The sequence below is a fragment of the Manacus vitellinus genome, unplaced genomic scaffold (assembly GCF_001715985.3).
Source record: "Manacus vitellinus isolate BGI_N305 unplaced genomic scaffold, ASM171598v3 scaffold_56_pilon, whole genome shotgun sequence".
In the NCBI taxonomy this organism is placed as follows: domain Eukaryota; kingdom Metazoa; phylum Chordata; class Aves; order Passeriformes; family Pipridae; genus Manacus; species Manacus vitellinus.
The window spans coordinates 2035678-2051365 of NW_021940660.1; the positions used below are offsets into that span (position 1 = coordinate 2035678).

At 33.9% G+C, this 15688-nt stretch overlaps 1 protein-coding gene across 1 annotated transcript in view; it reads left to right on the top strand.

Annotated features, from left to right (window-relative positions):
* The window catches only part of CDC14A (cell division cycle 14A), a 55301-nt gene extending 39913 nt beyond the window's left edge, over positions 1–15388 (top strand). Inside the window, 7 exon segments of the mRNA XM_029963221.1 lie at positions 779–935; positions 2860–2975; positions 3538–3585; positions 4620–4748; positions 5693–5953; positions 5955–6015; positions 14055–15388. Coding sequence (XP_029819081.1) covers positions 779–935; positions 2860–2975; positions 3538–3585; positions 4620–4748; positions 5693–5953; positions 5955–6015; positions 14055–14084 — 802 coding nt within the window. The 3' untranslated portion in view covers positions 14085–15388.
* The last annotated feature ends 300 nt before the right edge of the window (positions 15389–15688 follow it).

Genomic DNA, 15688 nt, shown 5'->3' on the forward strand with positions numbered 1-15688 from the left:
CATTACTCCTAGCTAAGAGCTGTAGCACTGTTCAGTAAGAATTTTCTAATGTCCTAAGGGTAGTAGAGAACTGTTTCGACAATCAGACAAAATTCAGGCAATGTCACCAGTAACGTCAAAGCGGGATTGGGAAGAAACATCAGTTCCATCATTCTAATATAAAATATCTTGCCCTCAGGGCTGCAAAGTTGCATCTGACAAAAAGGTAAACCCTTTCAGCTTTGATCTCCCAAACTTCATAGATGTCAAAGCTTCATCTCTTAGGTTCTTTGAGGTTTAATAAAGGGGGTAGTTCGGGGGTTTTTCTGTAGAAACACTTCTACCCAAGTATGTATCAAATCAGTTTGTTACTGTGAATGCAATTAATCTTGAAAGATTTCAAAGGTATTTAATTCAAGCATGTTTTCTAGGCTACCTTTAAAATGTAATTGCAAATTCCTGTTTAGTTAATCTCTTTTCCCAGAAGGATTTTGTAAAATGAAGTTATTCCACCTAGGAATGAAGTTTTAGTACTTGTAATATTTTTGTGATGACTACACACTCGTTTGGTGATTGGGGGGGGGGTTTGGTTATTATTTTTAACCATAGTTTTGGGGTTTTTTTGTTTGTTTGGGTTGTGGGTGTTTTTTTTGTGATAGACATTCAAATTCTTTTTCAGATGAAGATGTATGGAAGATGCAAATGTTGGCAATCTGTAAGAGTAGCATGTTTTCATATTGGCTTTTTTATATTTATGAAAATTTGTTGATATGAATGGATTTGGTTTTGTATCCTAAAGGAAGCAAGCAATGTTATGGCTGGAGGGAGATCACATCCGATCAAAGCAGAAACAGCGAGTAGTTGATGAAAACATTAACAGAGTCCTTTGTGGCTTGAATGACATTTCCATCAGTGACAGCCTAAATAAAGTACAAGACTTGGATCAATACAGGGAGGTAAGTGTTCTTGGGAAAAATTCCAAACAGACTGAAACTGAGCTTTTAATAACTAGCTGTAGATAACTTTTAGATTTTTGAGGTTTAGGCTTTTATTAGTATTAGATTGCTTTTTCTCAGATAAATTTTTTTTTTAGTTCGTAATTAGAAAAAAGATCAGGTAATATTTAAAACTGTCATAGGTAATTTTGCAAACTGAAAAGGTTTGCATTATTTCCAGGGATTCCATTTCTTTCAGGGATTTCAGTTCTTTGAGAATGAAGGAAAACAAAAAATCAGCTTTTGTTCCTATTAGTTAAAAACTTATTCCAAGTTTCTAATTAAGAATGCATCAGTGTATAAACACCCATCCCTTTATCACAGTGTTATGCATGGATGAGGTGATGTGCACGTTTAGGGTAAGGACCTTATGACAACTTTCTGGGAGCACAGGAATGAAGTCTTAACTAAAGGGAAAATACTTTTGTTTCTGGAATAGTAAAAATCTTAAACTTTAGTTTCCTACACTATCTGTAAGAAACAGTTTAGATTAATTGCGTCAAATGCATTTCATTAATCCCTTCTCAGCTCTGTAATAACTAAAGAGGTTTTAGGTTGCTGATGGAATTCTTTCCTTGATGTGAAAGACCAGGGATATAGTGAGCACCTTCTTCATATAATTATTAGTATAAATTAAAATAATCATCTGTCATAATCTGGAAGAGCATCTTGAATGGATTTCTGTACAGGTACTGTTTCCCTGTATTTCACTTTTTTACAGATGTCACATTAAAGTTGTTCAACATTCAGTTTTCAAACCATTTGACTTATCTCATTATCTCTTTGGATATTTGGTTATATCTCAAGGCCTCATTAAAATAGGGCTCTCTAGAAGCTCAAAACAAAGTAATATTCCCAATCTCAAAAATGCATGAGGTCAAAGAATCAGAAGAGGGGGCAGCTACATGCAGTAACTGTAGGGCAGGTAAAGACTGTGAAACAAAATTTATCAGCATGTGGCTGAATGATAGGTAACAATGGCCTACCATATAATCTCCAGTGAAATCTAGCTAAGATATTTGTATTTTCCTATAATTAATGCAACAGTTAGACCATCACATCATTTTATCAACTTCTATCATATTACTACTTCTGTCAATCTTTTATGTTGGTTAAGGGCATAAACTATTGTTCTGTTTTATCCAAAGCACTGAGTTCCCTTAGGCACAGTAGGAACTGTGGTAGAAATACTTGATCTAGGGTCAAATGAAGTATAATTGGTATTATTGTATTTTGAGATGAATCTGAAATTGTAAATAGGCATTTAAACACTCTATTTCTTCGACTGTTTAGTGTTTTCTAAAGCTAGAAGAAATAGGATAAAACTCTGAAATCTGTTCATTCTATATTCCTTATTAAGTTCACATAGGAAATTTTTTTTCAAAACTTATTTTTCTAGAGATCATGACAACTTTTACTTGTTTATTTTTTAAATGTAGTAATTTAGTAAAGTTGATTTTTAGTGCCTCTTGCAGGACATACAGCTTTATCTAAATTTCTTCCTCATTTGTGCATAACATAAAATTTTGTGTTACTGCTTTCCTTCTGTGCTGATGATAACTTTAAAAGTACTTATGGACGAAGTAGTTGAGGTTTATGTTCTACAAAACCAGACTTCTTTGAAGTAAATAAATGCTGGCATTAGACTTGAGCATCCTGAACTGACTTTGAGGTCAGATTCTGCAAAAATCCTCTGTGCATGTGTGTTTGTACAGTGACACATTTAATCTGCTGGAGCTATGCGAAGAGTAGTGCCGATGTATGCAGAGGACTATAGATTAGTCTTTTAGATTTTAATCTTCATGAAGATGTTCAGTTCTTTGAAACTACACTGCTCCAAAGGATTTGATATATTCTCTTGCTTGCATCCTTTTGTGTTTCCCAGAATGATTTTGAAGACAAAGCAGATGTGGAAACTCAGAATGGCATGACACAGGGAGATAAGCTCAATGCCTTAAAAAGTCGGAGACGGCCTTGTTCTGCTACAACTGGAGCTCTGAGGTAATTGTCATTCTGAGGTAATTTGCAATTTTAGATTCTGTCCATGCTATCAGATCTATGTGGCAAGTACATGATCTTGTTTAAGGCAGTGATACTAACTGTAAATTGTACCACTGTCTGTGGTGGAAATTTCTCTAGATATATATCTATTAGTTGCAGATTTGGTTTATTAATTTTTTCTTTTATCTTCTTTTCCCCTTCTGTCTCTCTGTTCAGGATCTCTTCTTACTGTGTAACCATAAAAGATAATGTAAAAAAAAATCTGAAAACCTTCACATTTCTATTTATCTAGCATTCTAAAACTTACGACTTGAACAAAAATATTCTTCAATGAACTTAGTTGTCTTTCTATAATTACTTTTCTGAACCAGTAAAAATATGAACTGTGAAAATAAACCTAAAGTACCTGTCTGCTGTTTACCTGTAAATTAAGATAGTGACTGTCAATAACTCTTAACTCTTGGTCTTGTATTTTAAGCCAGCCTGAGACATGAAAATATACTTTGGCAGAGGGGAAAGGCTTTTTATCCTTGGATAAAGACTGCTGCTTTTGTTTCTTTAGGCTGCAAGACATGAAACTGCACACCAGGTCAATATCACAACCCTTCAGGTATTAACTTTAAAGTTCTAGTTTTAAATGTGTACCATTTGACTTGGGTCTTAATTTTCAGCATTTTGGGTCATAGTTATCACATCAATTGATTAGCAATTTCTGGCTTACAAGAATAGGCAGCTAACAAAGTTTTTGAAACACCTGCAAATTGCATGCTTTACCTCATTGAATCTAATATACAACATATAAGACAAGATTTCTATCATTAGAAAGCATTAATACTGAAAAGAGCACAATTTTTTTAGTTTTGTGACCTGGATTTTTGAGTCGGATTACTCCGTATGGCTAACATTGAAAATGTCTGTTTTACCCTTTCTTGGTAATTAAAGCTACTTCTGTTTAATGCCATTCCTTCTGTGCTTGTATTTGGAGATTTTTACCCAAGTTATTTGATCTGTTAAGGTCTGATCATGATAATATCCCCTGGTCTAAGGATGGAGAAAATTATTGTTTTAATAAACTATTGTAGGCAGCCATAATGGTAACACTATTGAGTAGTCCAGTGTAACACATATACAGCTCAGTTTCAAACCAAGAAGAATTTGATCATTAAGACCCCCACTCTAGAAGGAGCTGTATGTTCTGTGCAACTTTGTGAAAATGTTCATGCTGTCATTTGGAAATGATGATGATCTCATGAAAGCTGCAGTGTCATTTTCTTCTACTCATACTCAATTTATAAGCACAAAAAGTATTCTTTCTCAAATTCACATTTAAAATCTATGATAAAATTTACAATAAATCTATAAAAAATGGACACTTGGCCTTTGTAAAATATCAAAGTGAAAAGTAGCCTATAACTGTATAATAAGGTGCAGCAGGGGAAATTCTTGAAGTGGAATATTTGGAAAGTTTTTTTGAAAAGATACTTGAAAACAGCCAAATTGTTACATTTTTGGTGTTCTCAGACTTGAGAATTCCCATTTTTTAAAATACCAGTCTATATATCGAAAGACTAGACTGTATGTGTTTGAGATGTATATTTTAATTATAAAATCTTGCTTCTCACTAAAACTCTGCACTCCTTTTAGACTGAATACTTCAGGTAGCACAGAAGGATCCATGTCTCCTCTGAAGGCCTCCAAAGTGATGGCAGTTAACTCACCATCTGCAGAAAGAATAAGCAGACTTGCCACATCCTCAGGATCTAACCTCAAAAGGTTTTTTTCTTCTTCTCATTTTGGTTCAAGCACTTACCGTATTCTCCACTGGTTGTCAGCACACGTGCAGTCTGTGAAGTGCTTGCTGTTCTTGGGTGTAAGAAGGCTTAAATTTATTTACAAAGTCATTTGCTGTTCCACAAGCCAAGCTTTAGTTGCCTGCAGATTTAAAAAACAAAGAAAAGCTAAAACCTGTCCTCCTGGTCTGAGCATTTTGTTGGGATTGTGTTGTCAGAAACAGTATTACATTGCTAAAGTTTTGGGGTTTTTTTTTCACTTACATCAGTTCGTAGACATTTTGCAGGTATTCCCACAAGTGAATATACTGTTACTCAGAAGAATACTGAGTGGTAATCAATATGACTTTTATGAACCTTTGATTTATTGCTATTTATTTCCATTATTACTGTTGTCCTAAGTAATTATATATGTTAAATGAAATTTAGAATGATAAATGCATTTTTAATAACTCTGGGCACAAATATTTACCTGAAGAGAGTAACTGACTTGAGATATTTCAGGACACCCTATTTTTATTCTCAGATTTTATCATATTACTTCTTGGTTACTTGAAGGCTTATACCGCATTACTGATTTCAAGCAGCAGAAGAGGAGTTCCTAAACTGTCACATGTACAAAAAGTAATTCAGAGTAGATCAGACACTGCCTAAACCTTTTAATATGATCTCCTGCATGTGCATATGGTTTGACAGAGCTGAAAGCCGGCCATGGTAGTGCTGAATAAGCAAAACTTGGGAACTCCTGACAAAGAATTCTGCTTTTCATTACTTAGGAGCTAGAAGATGAACCTGTGTGCGAGCACAAATTATTTCAGAACGGTCTGTGTTATTCACCTAATGCCTTCTGAATTGTCTGTTACATTTTTGTATATATCTCTACATACCTTGTGTATATTTTTTTCCCTGCATGTGTTTTCCATTCAGCGTTTCCATAAACTCCAGACTAGCCAGTTCTCTAGGGAACCTGTATGCTGCTTCAGATGATGATGGGAGCAAAATGACATCATCGTGCTCTAGGACAGGTTTTTCTGTAAGCCATATCTCCAGTCACCTGAATGGCAGCTTGCAGCTGCCACACAGAAATACCCGCGAGCTGAACAACAACTTGTACAACAGAAGCAGCAGTAGTGGCAACAACCTGAGCAGCCAAAGCAGTTTGCACAGCGCCGTGACAGATGGGTACGCACCAGCCTTCCTTTATGGGCCTTACAGCTCCTCCAGCACCATACCAGAGTCAATTAATTCCTGTAAGTTCATACTCACAACAGCACTTCCAGGCAGCTGAGTGATGCTTTTCTGCCTTGCTTCTGTGAGCAAAACTGTCGCAAAAAAAAAATCTTAACTCAGCATAATTCTCTGACTTCCTCTAACACTTCTGAACAGCACCTTTATCTCTTATCTTTTTAAGTAATTATCATTTCAGCTGGGTTTTTTTTCCATGTCTTTTAAATATCTAGTACATGGAAGGTTCACTAAAATAAGTGACTCCTGAACTTTCACACCTTTTCTGATTTTTTTTTTTTAATGGACCATCCTATCCTTTGGATTTTTTTATTTCAAATTATGCATAACATAGTTTAGAACTTTATTATGTATCTTTATCTTCATGCAGTAACAGATTTAAAGAAGGTTTTCTATGTATCATACTAAATAAAAGGTAAATGTCCCTAAAGATAGGGCTTATTTGAAAGATTAGTCCTCCTGATTTGAAACCTAGTCCTTTTCTAACAGCAAATGTGAAAAGTATTATAGAGCAAGATATTTCTGATGGTTTCACATTGCAGCTTTCATTCCTCAACAACTTTGCTGCCTTGGACTTATTTTATGCTCTTTTTTTTGTGTGAAAGAGTCTGTATAAAGAGGATGCACAGATAAATTAATGCAATTTGAAAGTGATTCTATACAAAATGCAGAGAAGAGAGACTAGAGAAACTCCCATTAAGAAATCAGAAATAACTTCATCTAATCTAGGGAAAAATAAATATATCTGCTACTAAAAATCTAAAACCAATTTAAAATTTCTAGTTTTCAAAGATTTGATATCCTACTAATTATAAAACTTAGTGCAGTGTTTTTAAAAGAGTATTTTGCCTACAATTAATTGAACCTGTCAGCCTCTGTTTACTAGTACTGACACTTCAGATTTTTATTTTTTTTACCTGCTGGAAATAATATTGGCTTTGTGTATAATTAACTTCAGAATATTGCACCTCTCTCTCTTATTTCAGTATAAAGAAAATTTTAGTGTTACACCTGCTCCTGGTTTTGAGTGTGGTGAGTCTCTGTCTTAAAGCAGCTAATAACACACATTGCATGTAACTGGGATGTCAGCTGAAAAGATCATTCATGGGTTGTGTTCTCTTTTTCCTGCAGAAGTGGAGGACCTACCCCCATGTTAACAGCTAGGATGTGGCACCTCTTACAATTCAGAAGCCGCATGTTTATAGCTCGGGGTATGAATTGCACTTTCTGAGGATAGATGGCAGTAGGAAATAAATTCTCATTGTCCTATTGTGGAATTAAATTGCATGTGACTGAAACCTAACCTACATACAAAGTATATTGAAAATGGAGTTAGTTGGGGGAACTTGATTCTGTGTTCTCTTTAAGTCAGTGGCTACTTCCTACTGTGGTAGGATGTGCTTAACCTAAAGCAGCTCTTTAAAATACTTGATGCTTTCAGACTCCTCGTTCGAAAAGTACATTTAGCTTCTTATCCACTATAGCTTATCTGGAAATAAATGCTAATATTCCATGATCTCAGGATCACCAAGTCATCTGCATTGAGTTTAAACTTTACTTTAAACAGCAGCAGTAACTTATTTGCAAGGGAGTTCTTGAATATTGCCACATCCTTTCAGTTTTTTGAAGTTGTTTCCCATCTAATGTGACTGTTTTTCCCTACTGCATGGGATTGAGGTAAACTGTATATAATTGAGGCTTCAAATGGATACAAAAACCATATCAGTTTTTCTATGAGGAAACGAATTCTAGAACAAGAAAACTGCTTTAGTTTAACTAATTAATTTAATTACTTCAGGCACAGAGATAAGGAGAGGGATGAAAAGCTGCACAGCAAGCAGGGAATGTTTGTTTTGAGGCACATCAATGAGTCTTTTATTTGTTCATGAATTCTGATTGCTCTGAAGAGTCATCCTTTTTAGGTGTTCCCACTCTTTAATCCAGCATGCTTACAGAAATTCAGTCCTCAGGACTGACAGAGCCCCAGTTGGGGGTAGTACACCAACAGTGGTTGAGAGCAATCAGTCATCTGAATAACTAAGTGGTAAAGTGACTGATTTGATTTTTTTTTTTTAATTTCTCATTTTCAATATTGTCTCATATTGAATGTAATGAACAATAATTCTTTGGAGAGTCAGTCCATTCTTGTTCTTTTCAGTTCTATCTTTTGTAAATTATATGCTGCCAGCAGCATTTCTTAAGAGTTTTTTTCGATATTCTACTTACAGCTGCCTATTATGCATTAAATATATGCATGTAAGCCTACATGCAGTGCCCTAAGGGGAAGAAAACACCTTGTAACTGTAATGTGACTTAGTTATGAAAATAAGCTGACATCTTTCACATTTGGCCAAAATTTACAAGAGTATTAAATGGTAATATAAACAATTACAGGAACAATAAGCATGTTTCCTCAAACAGCTTAAAAGGTTCAATGAAAATATAACATTTTGAAAATAAAAACCGTCATCTCCTTTGGAGAGGTAGTTGCCATACCTTAATGCTACAAATAATTCTTAACAATGAGAGCAAAGTTAGTGGGCTTGTTCCTTAAGCATAGGATAAGAAGTTAATTACTGCTGCCACTTTGTTTCTTTTTTATATCTAGATATTTACAAAATTCTAGGTTAGCACTGGGTGTCTCCTTAATCTTATAAACCCTTGAGGTTCAACATAATGGCAGCGACAGAAAAATTTCCCAAATATATGTGGGGAGAGGGCTGGGCTTACAGTGTAAGTGACTCTTCCACTGTTGTAGCATGCCTTTCCTTCTTAGATAAAGGTGACTTAGCAAGAGGGAGAAAAACAAGGAATGTTAGTTACTGCTTAACTTAGGGAAGAGAAAAGGAGCGGGTGAAGAGGTGAAACAGCCATCTTGACAGCAGAGAGGGACTTCGTGCTGTGTGTGTTGTGGTGAAGAAGGAAATTAATTGTTGTCTCCTTGCAATAGAACTGTGAAGTGATTTAAAACCGATTTAAATGAAATATGTTAAGCATAGTATAAAGTTTTAGGTTGACTGGGAAACGGTGAAGAAAAAAGTGCTTTCTAAAATGCACATTTCTCCTGTTTAAGAACATCTTTAATTTTCTTCCTACCTATCTTAATGACTTAGTAATGCATGGAAGGATGTAAGGGTGTAACCTTTGAATAATTCTTGGCTTGATATCATTTGGTGTTGAGGAGTAGAGGTTATACACAGTTGAATACAGCAAGATCTTTATATGAGATTCTATATCAGTCTTCTTTGAAGAGTGAGGTGAGATAAAAATACTATATTTTATATAACATATACTGTGATATGAAAAGCAGCATTTCTTAGGAAGAATCATGCCATGCAAAGTCTATGTAGCAAAGTACAAGTTTCTGATTTACTGTAAAGTAATATTCTTTCAATATAATGGTTAAAAAGTTTTCCTGTTTGGAATATGTTTTTCAAATATGTTCTGACTAATGCATTTGCTTCTAAATATACCATATGGCCCTGTGCATCTCTCACAGTCACAGTAGAATACACTAAACTGTTACCCATTTTATGCACAACTGACTGAGTTGAGTGTAGTTACTGTGATGTCATGATGTGTAAGACAAGAGTAGATTATTTGATCATTTAGTCTCTGAATGCTTTGTGCCTGGTAGTGAGCGTCTCACTGGCTTATACAGATGGCTTATTTTGAGGACAATATAATTTTTCTGAATGATTAGTCCCACTGATTGAATACAGTCATGCTTAAAACAATTTCACTTTTAACCTGAAACTTTCTGTTTTTCTTTATTATGTCACTGTTATAGTCCTTTATTATCTTATTTTCTTGTCATGAAGACATCTCATGCTAGTCATCTCAACTTGATTTTCTTTTGATAAGCTAAGTTGGCTCAAATATCCTTTTGGAAAATGTTCAAATTCTTTACTTTTTGAAAATCTTTCTGGTCCAGAAAGCTGCTACTCAGTGCTGTCCTGCTTGTTAGTCCATAGCTTGTTTTATCTTCTTAACTGTAATATGTTGGAAGTTTAGGGGGAGGGAAAAAAAGAGGTCTTGCCATCGAAAATACTGACTTGTATTTTAGTCCCATGTCCTGCATTCCCCATGGGTTTCCTTGGGTTTTTTAATGTGGAATTTTGTGGAAAAGCATAATTTTTTTCGCCATCTCCTCTTCTTAATGGAACCAATTAGCCAACTAAAGATTTGTTTTTTCTTACCACTTCAACCACTGACATCCAGCTATTTTGCTTTTGGTGATATGCATCAGTGGGCTGAAGCTCATGAGCAAAATATGGAGTAGCATCAAGCCTTAATACCACTTCTGGCAGAATTCTGTTAAAAACAGAAAGAACTGCAATGTAACACAAACCCTTTCTGCAGCAAGACTAAGGTTTGCTGTCAAGGCTTCCAAGCAATTTCACCATTGAAAGCAGAGAACTGGAAATCATTAAACAGAATTCTAATTGGAGCACATCAGATAAGGTACCTGACAGAAGTCTATTACATATACTGGTGCTTTATGCTTATTCACTTAGCTTAGCTCATCAGAGGACTCCTGAATGATACTGATTAATTACCTCTCTCTTTTATTGGCAAAATCTCCCTTACCTGAGTTAGATATCAAGCTAACCAGCTGTAATCACATACTCTATTTTAGAAAAATCACCTTATCACTCTTATTTGTCCCTCTTTGTTAACTATCAACATCAGTGGTGCAGGAGCATTTTAAGATGGTTAGGACAGTACTTTTTCAGTTCTCATTTATGTTCTTCAAACTCATTAGTGAGAAAATTTTGAATTCCATTTTTATGCAAGTACTTTTTTTCCCCCCAGTGTGGAAGAGTTATTCACTACTCTTTTTTTTTTTTCTGTTTTGTAATGAAACAACATTAATACTGTGTTCCACGTTCTATTTAACAAAAAAGAACAATAAGAAATAACCATGACTATGACTTCCTGTTGTTGTCAGCCATATATTTTTCCTTAATGGTTTTTGTCCTTCATCAGTGTAAGCTAAATATCCACTTCTTTTTATCATGTTTATGGTGATGAACTGAAAGAAAATCTTGATTTTCAAAGAATGGAAAACTTGCCATTCTAGCCAAATAGAATAAATATTTTATTTGCAAATTTTACAAATTGGATGTTTTGATTAAACAGAATGTCTCACAATTATAATTTGCAGAATTATTCTTTTCAGGTAGAATCACATTTAAGGTACAGTAATAAGATTTTTACTTTTTAAAAAGAAATCTCTAAATTCAAATATCACTCTTAAAAATGTATTTTCATTGGAGAATATGTAACTGGGTAGTCTTAAGATGAGTCACCTTTTGCTTCTATAGCTGTCATGGAAACTGGTGCGATTGAAACATTTAAAAAAAAAAAGGGAAGGTAGCAGTACTTTAAAATGCATATACATCATTATACCTGTAGAATAGTTTCTCTTAATAAGAACTTACTATTAATTCAGGACAGTGTTTGCAAAAACATAGACAAATGCTAGTGCATCTCACTGATCTTGGGTCTTGTGTATTCACAGTAATTCTTGCCTACTGCAACATTCCTAATTGCAACGGTGTTTTGGGAGAGTTGATGCACAATGCAAAAAACTTAAATTACATTTGCGCAATTATCTGGGAAAAGTACATGTTCAAATCTTAACAAATAGCCCTAAATTCTACAGGGTTGTTCCCTATTAAAGGTAACTCACAGCTGACTTGATCCTGAAGTTGAATGTGTGCAAATACAGTTCTAGTGCCTGGGTGGATCTGTTGCTTATTTTCTCTTCCAGGAGGCTTTCTGTGCCTAGTGATCTAAGTAGTTGCTTTAACATGAACTTCATTAGATATCCTTGTGTCTTAATTCTTAGTTCTTTGGTTAAATGTCTGGTACTTGGGTATAAAATGCCAAACATGACACAGCATGGGACCACTGTAGAACACACTGAGACTTTGACTCCATTAACTGATTTTATACTCATCATTGCAATTCAGCAGTCAGTTTTCTTTGGTTTTTTCCATCTATTTTTACCTCTATTTCAATAAGATTTTAAATACGATTTTGTTAAATCCAGATATTACTTGTAAAAGTGGATTGGGGCTTTTTGTTTTTAATAATGCTTTCAGAATCATAGGCCATACTTTGAGTCACAGCAAATGTAAATTTTAAAATAGAAAACTCCTCAAAAGATTAAAAAAAAAGAAAAAAATCTCAATTACAGGCTTTGAAACGTTACAGTCAATCTCTTCAGACATGTGAAGAGATTTAAGAGCACAAATTACTTTTCCTCAGAAGCAAAAAAACCCACCAGAACAACAAACCTTCCCTGCTATATTTTAATTTTCCAAACTCAAAAATGAGTATCTGTACTTTACAATAGCTCAGTTGTTAGGGCTATCACCATGTTTTTGGTAATAGAACTTTATGTGAAGTCACATAAATGGATCTTAATCTGGAAAATAATCCTGTTTAGATTTAATTATTTCTGTATATTCAGAAAATAAAAAAATAAAGAACTGTTCACAGTTCTTTGTCAGCGAACACTGACTGCTTTTAAGATCACCAAAAGTGTACAGTGCTTTCTGGTCATCTTTCATCTGTCCTAGCTATAAGTAATCTATTACTGTACAACATATGAGAGTATATAATTAAATTTCATGCCTTTTTTTTAATGTTTGTTAATCAGCTTTACTTGGAATTCAGTTTTCATGAATCCGTTTCAAATACTGCTCTAATTGAGTGTAACTGTCTATTATTAAAATACACATCTGAAAATGAGACACCTTAGAGGACCATTAGGAAAGAGGGCAGAAGTTTCAAGTGCTCATTAATGAAGACCTATTCCTTTTGCCTTGCCTTTACTAAAACCAGACCCTTTTTAGTCAGTGGTATTCAAATCTATATGCTGTGACAGCACTTCTTCTTCAACCTAGGAAAGAATATCCAGATGGTCTCAGATCTTCAAGATGTGAAAATACATTTAAAAGACAACTTTGGAAATATACACTAAGATTTATGATATAGGGGGGAAAGTGTTTTTGTGATATTAGTTAGAACCCTAGAAGTTTATATATCTATTATGCACTTCTACTAATGGGTTTCACTATGGGTGCCAAAGAGCATTTCTGTAGTGACTGGTTATGAATAGTAGGAAAATGGAAGGCAAGACTCTGAGGTTCTGATCTATGTTAGGACTCATGTTGGTCTCCAGTAGTTCTCCCTAATTCTGCTGCAGTTCTTAAATATGCTTGGGGTTTTTATTTGCTATTTGTTTATAACCATACTAATACAGTGATGAGCTCTCTCATATAAGACTTATTATTCATCAGAATGACTTCTTAAACACATCTATGTATGAGCTAATAAAATGTTTGGATAGTGTCTAAACTGATTAATAAGTTTTTAATAAAACCTTAGATTTCAGTAAAAACAGAAATGTCAATAAATACAGAATAAATACAGTAGACCGGGTTGTACTTTCATCTTAATTATACTGACTTCTTACTAATCCAGATGAAACATTTGCAGTGCTTCATTTTCATCTGTTTTTAGTAATCATGGTTAAATTTATGCATATGCATAATTGTGCTGTTGTAGCTTTTTTTTTTCCCCCTCAATAATTAGCTACACCATATGTTTCCTGTATCATTATCTCAATCAACATCTAAGGTATGCCTAATTTTTTACAGTAGCACTTGGACTCTCATTCAGGATAAGGGGAAACAATTCAATTATACTAACAGCTATCATATATGTCCTCAACACATTTTAAGGTATTGTTTTAATGTGGTATTTTAGAGGACTTTTTATACTTTCTTTAAGAATCTTAAGAATTTGTTTGGAAAAGTAAGTGTAGATACAGGAAAGTTGATGGATTCAGACTTTAGTTTCTTCTATTTTATTCATCTGTACCTGTGCAGAGATTCAGATCCCCCTCCAATTCTGTTTATTTTTCTCCTTCCTGTCCTTCCTCTACTCCTTATCTTTAAGTGAAAGATACATATTATATCCAAATACAACCTCTTCAGTGAGTTTTAATCAGTTTTTCTTCTCTGCACAGTCCCTTCAGTCTGAGTATGTTCAGTACTAAAGCCTTGCTGCTTTGGTGAAACCTGCTGAGCTCTTCAAATTGATGTTCTTTATGAAGGAGAAGAACTGAAAAAAAGCTGCTCATTAAGAGGAGGAATCTTCAATACAAGCTTAACACCAAGAGAAGACCTCTTAACAGGAGAAATTTCTTGTTAATGACTACTGCAGATGCATTGATGTTGAATTTATGGAAATTACTACCCCATGTTATATACACATTTAAATTTTTTATGTTGAGACCGCTTGAATATATTTCTAATGAGTTTCATTAAGACATTTATTAACTTGTGTACAGTGTTAAAATATCTATTAAGAGAATATTTTGGTAAACTATAAAAATTATGTAAAAATTAGAATATATTTTAATTTAGTGTCTACTTTGCTACAAAAATGTGTATTTTAAAGAATTTGTACATGTTTATCAAAGATATAAAAATTTTTTATGAACAAGATGTTTTTCTTGTTTAATGGGTCCATCATTATTGCTCGAAGCCTCATGTAATTACTCTTTTACTAATTGGTCTTCTGGTAACTTGATGGAAGTCCTAACTAATGAGAGACTAGTTGTTACAATATCAGCTAAAAGCACTTGATAAATAGTCTGCTCTCCACTTTCAGCTCCTAATGTTTCTTAAGGAAACACCATGAAAGAAAACTAAAGGGAAAATATTTGTTGAGATATGATGTAGTTACATCTTTCACTGCAAAGAGAAAGTAATTTATTTAATGATTCAGTTGTACAACTAAGACTTTCAATTTGTCTTAAAGGAATGTTTTGGTTTTGATGTAGAATGTTAAATTTTGCTATGCAATATATACTGCAAAAATGAAGGCAGACCAGACTGAAGTTGGTAAGAATGTACATATACAGTGAATTCAGCAGCACTGCATACTTGCATGTTTTGAACCTACATTTGGCAGTATGTGTACAATTTCCTTAGCAACACACACTAAATGTTGGAAGTATATTAAATTTTCATTTCTCATTTGGATGCTTCATACACCTTTAGTTTTTTTGTTAAATATATAGTTTAGGTAACCTCCTGTATCATGGAATATTTTTGCCAGTAATAAAGATGCTCTTTAACATATAGTTAAATCAGATGTTATTACCAACGAGACTTAGAATTAAATGGTGTTACAGTGAGGTCCTAGAGACCAGGTGTAAAATTTTCAGAACTCCACAAGGGCATAGTAAGGAAAGTAATGAGATTATTTGATTTGCCACTAATCTGTAAGACAAAACCAAAACAGATTTGTTACCTATTAGTTTTCCCAGTATCTACAGAAACTTGAAAAAAAAAAGTAAAACTTGGTTGAATTATCAGGTTTTTTTCCTGAAGACTTGTGAATGCCCTGCATTTGCTTTACAACTAAAGTAAAGACAATGTGCTACAACATTTTTTAAAAAGATCAGATCGTAAATTGCTATAGCAAGTTGTACTGGAAGTGTTAATAAGCAAAACTGAGAGCAGCTAAAAAAATCATTGAATAAAATTTACTGTACTTTTTTTGCAACTGTGTATATGTAACATATACACACACGAAGTAGCATATGTGTGTGCATATATATATAAAATATACTGTATATGAATTATAGAATAA